General features: G+C 41.3%; 1 protein-coding gene across 4 annotated transcripts; it reads right to left on the bottom strand.

Moving 5' to 3' along the window:
• Nucleotides 1-581: 581 nt before the first annotated feature.
• Nucleotides 582-11,514, bottom strand: msrb3 (methionine sulfoxide reductase B3). 4 transcript variants are annotated; one of them, XM_085768960.1, is made up of 8 exons: nt 11,300-11,514; nt 9,161-9,270; nt 6,803-6,951; nt 4,590-4,698; nt 4,420-4,497; nt 4,304-4,332; nt 1,592-1,689; nt 582-1,500 (listed from the first exon to the last, which is right to left on the bottom strand). In XM_085768960.1, exons 3-8 carry the CDS (start codon nt 6,876-6,878, stop codon nt 1,315-1,317), a joined length of 576 nt encoding a protein of 191 aa, XP_085625086.1. In that variant the 5' UTR covers nt 6,879-6,951; nt 9,161-9,270; nt 11,300-11,514; the 3' UTR covers nt 582-1,314. The 4 variants fall into 4 exon arrangements, with proteins under 4 accessions (XP_085625086.1, XP_085625084.1, XP_085625087.1 ...); XM_085768958.1 differs by lacking the exon at nt 6,803-6,951; XM_085768961.1 differs by lacking the exon at nt 9,161-9,270.
• Between the last annotated feature and the right edge of the window lie 63 nt (nt 11,515-11,577).

Genomic DNA, 11,577 nt, shown 5'->3' with positions numbered 1-11,577 from the left:
TCTAGTGTGTATTGCTGCTGTGACCCTGCAACTCCACACCATCCTGCTCCTCCAGGCTTCAGATCAGGGTCAGGTCCACCACCACATCCAGCTCTCCAGCTTCTCTTCCCATCACCGCCACAGTCTAGACCACTGTTTTTCAACCTTAGGGTCGGGACCCCACGTGGGGTCGCCTGAAATCCACATGAGATCGCTTGAAATGTCTAGTGATTGAAAAAAGAATAACTGATAAAAATATATTTTTTAAACTTATTATTTTTCTTTATGTTATTAAAAACACCACACAATCTTAAACAACTATACTTTCACTTTCTCAAATATAAATCAAGTCCAAATAAAATGCAGCACATAAAAATCATGATTGATGGCAGCAATCACGTGACTGCACATGATCGTTGCCAGAAATTTGTGATGTGAAAATGGAGTCACGAGCCAAAAACGGTTGGGAACCACTGGTACTAACCACAGTACTGAACAACGGCATGATGCAAGTAAAAAAAACCACAACAAAAACACCCCACCTTCCACCCCAGAAAATGACCTTTGACACTCAGGTTGCACACTTAAAGGAAAAGCAAGACTTGGAGTGTGTAGATATTTTATTCATCCATTAAATATTTTAATCCAAGCTGTGAACAACTGAAAATATTTTCTACTGCAAAGAAGGAACAAATACTGGAAGTAACCTAAAGGCCACAATGTGTTTACCCATAATACGATGCATCTGTCCAGCTGTGTCACTGCCTGTGTGACAGAAGCACTTGCATAGATATCCTGAAGTCAACCTCTTGGTATCAAATGTCATTTCAACATAGTGATATTTACATATACTATAAATATATAGATATATGTGTGTGCGTGAGTGTGTGCGTATACAACACAGCGCTTCATCGAGAGCTGGGAAATTAAAGGGAGAAGATCCTGGTATTAGTCATGTTTTTTTTTTCTTTTCATTCACCAGATGTTATCACAACTATAGTGACAGAAGAATCAGATGTTAACACCCAGGCTGACAAACACTCGGTTGTCTTTAAGGCAATCAGCTGACAGTGTGTCTGGCAGCGCCCACTCTGACTACAGATTGGCTGTTTTGGAAAACATGCACTTTTCTCTCGTGACAGATTTTACATCAGAGTATTTGGTCTGTGTCTGAGGCCTGAGCACCTTCCTTCCTTTTGCTACGTTATCACCTCACTCTGTTTTTTTCTTTACTTTGTGAATCAAAACCACAGGACTCCTAACTATTTTAAGCGTGTGAACCCTCAGACTCTCGCTCCACGGTCGTCGGTCTGGTCTGGTTCTCACGTCTGTCTTTCAGAGCTCCGTCTTCCCATCGCTGGCCGAGCTGCTGGCGGCTCCGCCCTCAGCTCCAGAGGAGGAGGAGGAGGAGGAGGAGGCCGTGTCTTTGGGCTGGAAACCCAGCGAGGCTGAGTTAATGCAGTAGCGCTTCCCTGTTGGTTTTGGTCCGTCATCAAACAGGTGCCCCAGATGAGCTCCACACTGCAACACAACAGAGACACACAGGTAACATGCTGGTTGCAGTTTGTAATCTACAGTAACAGGAAAGTGGCTAATGCTCTATCCATCGTACCTGACTGCAGGTCGTCTCCACTCTGTGCATCCCATAGGAGAAATCATCCGTCAGAGTTACAGACTCCTCCTTCACCAGGTCAAAGAAGGACGGCCAACCTGAGCACAGGACGGACAGCGACGACTCAACACAGAGCAAAACTACTGGATTCCATCTGAACTTTCACCTCATGCTTCTTTTGTTCACAGGAAACAACATTCAACACACACACACACACACACACACACACACAAACACACACTACAGTACAGATACAGTTTTTATTCATTCTAGCTGAAACTGTGATTCTTTGCCCGAACCTGAGCCAAAATTTGCTGCCATAGGTCAGACTCAGGCCCTGTTTACACGACAACGTTCGTGGATTAAAACGGCAAAATATTTCATGGGTTGTGCCTTTCGGCGACGGCATTTTTGGGTTTTGAAAACGCAAAAAAGTGAAATGTAAAGGGTGAAAACACAAAAGTCTGCTCTGTGTTTTCATCACAGGCATGCCCCAGCACAGGAAAATAACAACAAACACAGACACAGACTTCTGCGTCACCGTATGCACACAGATTTCCTCCCCAAAAACGCTCGTCTAAACGCGAAATAAAAAGTGAGAACGCAACGCCACTTTTGCGTTTTCTGTTCAGATTGTTTCCACGTAGCAGTCCGGTCTCAGGCAGAATGATTTTTATTTTTTTATTTATTCAAGTAATGTTTGAGCTGTTGCCATCAACCCATTAACTAATGGAAAAAAATGTGAATTGTGCGGTTTACAAGTTTATAAATAGAAATTGCTGTTTTGCGCTCACATTCTCATACACCTTATAATGCTGACACTCTGTGTGAACATCAGTCAGTTGTCAGTTTTTTTTTTTTTATTGCAGGTTTTGGGCCGGGTTCGGCCCCAAAACAGCTGCCGTGATTCCGGCTCTGACATATTTTTTGAGCCCAATCAAAGCTCTAATTTTAGCTGCAAGTTTATGTGATATTATGTGTTGATGAGTTGATCCTCCACTTTGGTACAATTTCAACAAGTGGATGAACTGCCATTAAAATCTGTACAGATATTCATGATGCCCAAATTCTCCTCACAAATGTGTTTGATTCAGCTCCACCCACAGGTGTCTCATCAAGATGCTGATTACACTGCGCAGGTGTGCCAGGGCCTGGTCAGTTAAAGGACACTGGAAAATCTCTAGTTTTACATTTAAAAAACAAACATATATTAGGTATTTCAAGGGATACTTCACCCCAAATCGATAATTCACCAATTTTCTACTCACCGTCATGCCAAGGAAGGGTTTGGAGAACTTTCGGAGTTATCAAAACGCTTTAGGAGTTCCAGGGGGGTCCGGCTGGCAACAGATTTTCATATAATGGCGGCAGATAGAGTTCACTTTTGAATCGTCCAAAACACACACTATGAAACATCCAAATACCTCCATACTGCTTGTCTGTACTGACCCAAGCATTAATAATTTAATATAATAATAATAATTTGATCTCTGTTTTTAGCCTTGTTGTAGTAGTAGCTCCCAGTGGCTCTCGCAGCATGTGCAAGATTTGCTGTGAGATGTTCTTCCGTGTTTACATCAAACATCCAATGGTTTACAATGACAAATAAACATATCGCAGCAAATCTCGCGCATGTGCACAAACCTCAAAAAGAGCCACTGGGAGCTACTACTACAACAAGGCTAAAAACAGAGATCACATTTATTTTTTCCAAACAACTTTTCCATTATATGAAAATCCAGCCTGACCCCCCCTGGAAAGCGTTTTGACAACTCCGAAAGTTCTCCAAACCCTAAGTTCCTTGGCATGATGATGAGTAGAAAATTGGTGAATTATCGATTTTGGGTGAAGTATCCCTATAACTGTGTGACTTGGCAACAGAGATACATCGTTTTTTTCTGGAGCTGTGTGTGTGTGTGTGTGTGTATATATTAAATGTCATGAAAACAGGAATATATATATATATATATATATATATATAAATATATAAATAAAAGTGAATGTGAACTCATCCTCATCACTAAGGAGCAACAGGTCCCACACACAGTGGTGATGCTACATGAAGCTGAGTGTGGAAACAGGGCTGTCAGATAGAGAAGCAGCACCCTCTGCTGACTGACAGACTGTTTTCTTATCTAGGGCCTGGAACTGGTCCATGAGCACCTCACAACACACAGGGACAGTTAAAGTGATAAAACTGCACATTTTACAATGGCCTTTTATTGTGGCCAGCCTAAGGCACACCTGTGCAATATTTGTGCTGTCTAATCAGCATCTTGATATGCCTCACCTGAGGTGGATGGATTATCTTGGCAAAGGAGAAGTGCTCACTAACAGAGAGGAATAGGCCTTTTATGTACATAGTTTTAGATCTTGGTCTGAATAACTGCTCTCAGCAACACAAACAACGTGCATGTTCTCTGGTTTACAGAGTGAAAGCACCAACAGATCCAATGGAGGCTTCATGACCTTCCCCAAAACATCCATTTTAGTCACAGCAGATTGAGTCATTCTGTAGCTGTGAGGTTTGTAGCTTTAATGACATAGACATGAAGTCAGAAACAATGTGAAACCATTACTGAAAAAATCACTACACATGAGAGGGAGCGCATAGTACAAGTGAAGCATCCTCCTACTGTGAAGATGCGACACAACCAAAAAAGAGAAAGTGCTTTTTCCTCCGATGAGAGGCGTTGCAGTGATTCAACTTACCTGATCCTGAGTCAAATTTAGTGTTGGAGCTACAAAAGGAAACAAATGTGTCAGTTTGGTTCTGTTAATTAATTATGTGGATTTCATACTTTTAAAAACAACAGTGCAGCTCTTACTTGAACAGCACGGTCCCGCACACAACACAAGTGTAGCTCCCGTCATCTTTATGATCTGCGAACTCGCCGCTGAACGCACTGTGGAGAACAGCTCCGTCAGTAAATGATGGAAATGTGACCGACATAAAAGCTTATTATAGTCAGAAGGAGGCTGCAGTGGAGCGTCTCACCCCTCAGTTCCTCTTTCCTGAGTCACATGGTACTGCTTGGGTGTGAGGCGCTTCTTCAGCTCCTCCTGGGAGAAGCTCACCGGCCATGTCTTCTTTGTCCTTCGTGCTCCTGAATGGGGCGAGGCAGGGAGGAGAAAAAAATACTAACTATACAGGAAGAAAGAGGAGTCGCCATCACACTACTATCCCTGATGTCCAGCTACTCTTCTAAACACAACAATTAATGTCTGTAACACAAAATATAAACAGAAGCAGGTGAACCAAAAGCTCCTCGCTCTAACTTATTTTCTCTTTTCAGATCAGTGTGACTCGTCTCTGCTTCATGCTTCAGGGTAACTGACTAAACAAACGCTCATTTCATTAAATAATAACCCACGAGCGATTAACCCTCTTAAATTTGAATGTATTGAACAGAAACACAAAACACAAACTGCAAACCAAAGCCAAGCAGTGAATCATTAAACTGTTGCGTTAGTCATTTCAGCTGCGTGACAACAACGTGTGACTACGGCTACGGACTCAACAGACGCTGACATGGACCGTTTTAACGCTACAATGTGGATGTGTTGACCGCTGCATTGAGCACCGCATTGTTTGTATGTGACGCAGGTTTCTGCCAACTACAGAGTGTACACTAATGCTACTGCTCTGTGTTTGTGCGTTTAGTCTCTTCAATATCTAACCAGCGGGTCAGGTGTTTGTTTTGCACTATTTTAAATCTGAGGGGAGTGAACACACACACACACACACACACACACACAAATGTCAGTTTAGGTTATAAACAATGGTCCCAGTCATTTCTGTGCTCAGATTTAGAGCTTGGTATGATTTACAAATCCTGAAGCCACTTTGTCCTCCTGAGTTTTGGTGCAGATACAACCAGTTATACACAGGGACCTGTTCCAAGACGCAGGTTTACTGTGGTTTTCACTTTTACTGTTTTTATATCACCGGGAATTAGACTCAAAAACAAAAGATTACCCTATCTGTTAATATATTTTATATCCAAGGAGTATCTGTGATTGATGGCTGATGTATTAGCCAAAACAAACTGATAAGGTTAGTCAGTTTAGATGTCAGTCATGTGTCTCTAGGAGATTAGGTGAAGTCTGTGAGGGTGCAGGGAAAAAAATGGTTGATGCTGATTTATACGTTGACTAAATTATTTTCTAATTGATGTTAACATGGACCTGATCTTGCTAGTTAAATTAGTTAATTTTTCAAATGTATCTTGGTTAAAGTCTGAAAGTTTAACTTCTTTAAAATAAGAAAAATAATGTAAACTTGTGGACTGTTTTAAATGCAGGCTGAACTACTATTCATTGTGAGATGTATTTTTCAAGAACTTCTGGGGAAAAAATACAATAGCTTGAGTGGTTATCTGTAAAATGTAAGTAATATGTTGTCTATAGAAACATGCATACGGTATGTCTGGACTTTGCCGAGATAAAGGCACATATATATGAAAGATTTCAAACGCATAAATAAACAAATGGTCTAAAATACAAAACTTACAGTTTGTATTTAATACTTGTGTTATATGCATTTGTGTTAATGTACGGATCTAGTCAAGAACACATGTTAAAAATAACTAAAATGATTAGCCTTTTGCCGTTAACATGGGAATGAATTGTTTTTCATGCTGCATTAAAATCACAACACACACAAGGAATTGGTGTAGTTCATGTCAGTGTTGTCCAGTAGAGAGCAGCAAAGACCTGCCAACACTGAATGCAAAGCAGTGTCATTAGTTTGCATGCAGAGGTGAAGAGGTGCAGGTGTGTTTTTTTGTTTTTGAGATGGAGAAGCACCTTCCATGCTACACCCAATCAGAATTAGACCTTAAAGGTAATCAGGCAATATCTGATCAAAGATAAGGCAACAGGATTAAGAATCTCACCAAGCAATGACAAGTAGAACTGCAGTGCCTGTGAGTTTTAGATCCTCACTGCTAACAATACAAATCAATAGGGGTCCAATAATCAAACCCTGTTCAGGTTTGGTCCAATTTGGGATCAGTGAAGCATCGCTCAGTGCTGAACACTGATTGCTGTTCCAAATCAAAACGTGAGGGAAAAAAAAGAAGTGAAAGCAGCTCACGTCATTCTGACCACACGCAGACTGGGACAGTAAAGACATGCTGACACACCAGCCAGGTGTTAAGGCTTTAGAGAGGCAGAGCACAGCAGGCACACAGCACCCAGTCAGTGGACCTGAGGGAAGACTGCAGGACCTCAGAGTTACAGGCTGACTCTTGGTTATTAGATGCAGCAGATTGAAGCCCGACATGGCTGCTGGACAGAGGTGCTCCACCCACCACTAGAAACAAACACCCCTCAGAAGGGATACACCAAGGACTGGGCTGGATGAAGGGGGGCAGATAGAGGGAGAGATATGACAACACATGACAACACTGCTTTGTAAGTGAACAGCATTAGAGACGACAAGATGAGGAGTAATTGGTCGCCTGTTTGGAAAGGTTCTGGTTAACAGGCGCGTGGGACATGGACACACACCTAGAAGAACAAAACATACACAGCATACAGAAGTGGAGCCGATGTTGTATGAAAACAAACAATGTCATGAAATGGTCAGAAATCATCATTTAAAACTGAAAGAAAACGTTCAGGGAGGAAACCAGGAAACATCATCACAAATATCAATGTTGAACTCATGGATCCTGCTTCATCAATTTACCTGGAATTACAGTATCTAACATCATATTTCCCAGACTAGCTTTTTTCTAGTCTAGTTTCTGGTAAAAAATAATTAACTACAATTCAAAGAAAAATAGAAAAGATTAGAACCAAGTACAACAAGGATATTAATAATAATAATAATTAATAGGATTAAAGATGTGGAAATTGTACCAGTTGTGCAACTTACACTTATTTTTTTTAAATGTATTTCAGCATGTGATTCTTCAGCACAGGGGGGAGGGGAAATAAATTTAAAGAATTACACTTTGCACTTGATTTTTCATTTCACACTAACTGACACAACTGCAGATTAAAATAATAATAATCGGGGGGGAAAAAAACAAGTGTTAAATGTGCAGCAGTTCAGCAGACAAACACACACAAAAGAGACTGTAGAGAGCAACAGAGATATTATACGGTTAATTGACCAAAGCTCACCACTCACACCACAACACAGGACAAAAGAGCAGTTTTTCAGGCTCCCACAGTTAGCTCATGACTTTACTAATTGACAGAAGCTCCAGTGTGATCATGTGATTAAGGCACTGGGTAATCAGGTTAGGTAATTTAGGTTTATGCACAATTCTTTTCTTTATTTCCCCCTAACAGTTTAAAGAAATTTGTTGATAAATCCTTTAATTCTATGGACATAAATCTTAGCAAAAGTAACTGACCCTGAACCAGTACTCCAGACTCAGCAGCAGAAAATGTTAGTTTCTTGATCCTGTCACTTTTAAGATGAATGCAATGTGCATCAAGTCTTACTGAGCAGCACAATATGCTAATTGCAATGAACTGCAGCAGAACTCATTTACAGCTAAAGGGAAAAATTGTGGTGACAACATTCATGGCCCTAACAGCAATTTTGACCTAAGACAACGGTGAAAGACCATATCGGTCTAATTATTGTTGATACACTATCACTGTATATTAGAGCACAATGACTTCTAGTTTCTTCTGCCTGGCCTGAATCACACACCCAGTGCACTATTCCTCCCACATCAAACTCTAGGTGGTAGCACTCTCCAGGCATCTGCCCAAAACAGTCCATTAGCCTGTCTGAGAGTGAAACATGATTCATCGTGATTCATCAAAAAGCACAGTTCCTCTGCTCCAGAGTCAAGCAGCAGGGAGCCTGGTGCTGTGCACAGTGATCTGAGGTTTGGACATGGACACAGTGACAAACCTCACTAACAGTGATTCTGCCTAGAGGCAATTTTGAACTTTGTAGTGATTTTGGCCACATAATACAGTAGCTAGTGACACATTAAAGGTCCCATATTGTTTCTTGTGTTTCTTTGATTATAAATCAGGTCTAGATTCTGTATCAATACTGTGAAAGTACCAAAGCCTCAGTCCACAGAGAAATCCAGAAACTGAGTTAATAAATCCAGCCGACAAAGCTTCTGTAACTTTGTGATGTCACAACAAAGCAGTAACTGCTCTCAGCCACGCCCCAGGCCCTTTCCACCCAGACCTAACATCTAAGCTTGCAGGATTTGGTCTCTCTGCAGTGTTTACCTGCAATCTGCTCAATATTTATTGCATCACTGAGAAAACAGCTAGTCAGAAGTGATGCCCAGAGCCTCCTCTTTTCTGATTGGCTGGCTGGCTAGACCCCAAGAGAGAAGCCTGAGAGAGGAGATTGTTTTTGGTTCTTAAAACCACAAATACATCTTCTTATGGATCAAGACAAAAAAACAGTAAAAGTGTTGGAAATGTTGATCAATATAGCTTCTACAATGCTAATGCTATGCAATAGATAGATATGCATCACAGTAGATGGATTAAAACATTGTTTTAACACTGTTCTTTTAATGTGCACTAGTCACAGCTAGACATGTGAACGCTAAAGCTAACAGGTTACTCTACCTAGAAGAGCGACGCGCGGCGCAGGACGGCAGACAGAGCTGCTCACAGCAAGACGCACAGCCACGAAGACGCCACGTCTGAGGAGGACGTCCATGAGACTAACAGTCAGACTGAAGAGAGAGAGACAGAGAAGGCGAGAGAGAGAAAAGCAGAGAGAGAGAGAAAGCTGCCCATTTCTGTAGATAAATATTTAATTACCTTGTTAAACATAACCTCTCTATATAGTTAATCTCTATAGATGAACACAGTAAAAGGCACCTGAGAGAATTTTCCCATAATAGAAACTCATATTCAAAGCCAGACAGAGAGAGTGCGAGAGGAAACTCTCACTCTGAGCTGCTCTGTGATAAAAAGCTCTGGCCTTATATGGCAGTGATTCCAGCAGTGTTTTGGGCAGTGTGTGAATTTCATCCTGCAGGAAAACAATTTTCTACCACAGTATAAACAGAGGCTCCACAAAGTATTCAGGCCCTTTCACTACGATACACTTAACTACGCTGTAGATTTCATTTCAAATAGATAAAAATGTCATTTTTACACATCAGTACTTTTGTTAAAGGCATTTCAGACATTTAGTACAATTAGAAATTATATAGCCTAATAATAGCTGATCTACAAATCAAAAAGTAGTCACATAGCTGAGCTAGCCTCAAAATGGGGAGACACCAAAGTCTGACTGATCAGAGTCTTTGTGCAGCTAGCAGGCAGCTAATGCTGCTTTGTTGGTTGCTGTTTGTGCAATGTCTGTGAGAGGAAATAACTGGTCTGTGGTCTGCAATATTAAATACAGTCCCACGGTGAGCCTGTGTAAATGCCCAGCCGGCCTCTCATGTGGGCCGACTACTGCAAATACCACAGAAAACAACAGGCAATGGTCAGCCACAGACACCGTGAGTTTTATGTGTCTCATTCACAAACCTTCTCTTGATTTCTCCATAAAAACTGTGATAATGCCCCAAACCCACTCAAAACTTCTTATTTATTTTTTTTAAACTCGATTTAATTCTGATAAGCATTTGAAGTTACAGAGCTGTTGTTTTCTGTGTAGTTTTCCTTTTGCATTTTCCACCTCACATAACATTTCCAAAAGCTTTTCAATTATTTAAAACCATTCTGTGTTTTTACCCTCTCTATATTTTAGTTAGGGATTACTTAATAAGCAAGCAGTAATGATTTAACATTATAACAAGCCTCAATAATCTGAATAATGATGTTATTGACATCTATGGTAAGGGAAGATGCTCACCAATATTTGAACTCTGTGGCACTCTGTGCCAGCCAAACAAGGCCATAGGTACAAAAATAAATAAATAAATAAATAAATAAGCTAAAGATCGATTACAGTGCTAAATTACAGGTGTGTCAAACACTTTGTTTCACCTGAACCATATGCACATTAAACAAAGACTTGGAAAGATATATCCCTCTGCAGAGACAGGGATAATTACTATTATGTGCATAATTCAAGAAGCAGCTCATTTACACAATGCTTTTAATGAGCTGAGCTGCAGTGACAGACATCACCACTAGATGTCAGCTCATGTAGAAATACCAAATACCTCAGTGAGCTTCACCATTACGTTGCAACTTCACGCGAATAACAATTAATAGTTACTTCTCGATGTGACGCAGCATTTATTACACTGTAAACCATGAAACACTGCGAGTTTCACTTATACTGAACTCTCGCGTTAGTTTAATAAACTTAAACCCCCACTCCACCAGTCAGACAGACAGAGTGTGTTGTTGTGTGTTGTTATCATCTCAGACCTCAGACAGGGAGCTCCAGTCCAAGTCCTGTCCCGGGTCAGCTGACGATGCTCAGCGTAGAGAAACGTCCACACAACCCTACATTGTAGGCTACAACATTGCGTTATGTAACGTAGTGGCACAGTGAGTCCGCCATGTCTAATATGAGCTTTCCACGGCACGAGCCTAAAAATAACAATAAGTGAGTCTTTGTGTTGCGTCTGTTTCTACTTATGAAGTTTATGTAGTTATTCCAAATGTCGTTTAGTTGAATGTTTTGACATGTTATAGTCCTCCTAACCTACAGTATACTCTTTATAAACATACCCCCACCATCACTGTGCCCTTCAACTACACAAACACAAACACACCAGACGGTAGGCTACATACCGGAGGGGAGCAGCAGCAGCAGCAGCAGCACGACGCCGACAGTGAGGTGCAGGGTTCCCGGTGGTAATATGGCGGTGTCACGTCGACTCATGAGCTTCACCTGGAGCAGGAGGACAGGCAGACACACGGTAAAGTTAGCAGGCAGCAGCACACGGAGCTAAGTAACACAACAACAACACTGGTCTGACTCTGCACCGCCGAGAGCAACAGGCTGCAGCCCAGTGTGTGTGTGTCAGTGTGTGTCTGTGTGTGTGCGCGGCTAGAATGACAGGGGGACC

The sequence above is a fragment of the Trachurus japonicus genome, chromosome 23 (assembly GCF_045865225.1).
Source record: "Trachurus japonicus isolate A0001 chromosome 23, Traja_1.0".
Classification (NCBI taxonomy): domain Eukaryota; kingdom Metazoa; phylum Chordata; class Actinopteri; order Carangiformes; family Carangidae; genus Trachurus; species Trachurus japonicus.
The sequence above is the reverse complement of the archived record's forward strand: the minus strand, read 5'-3'. Positions and strand labels throughout refer to the sequence as shown.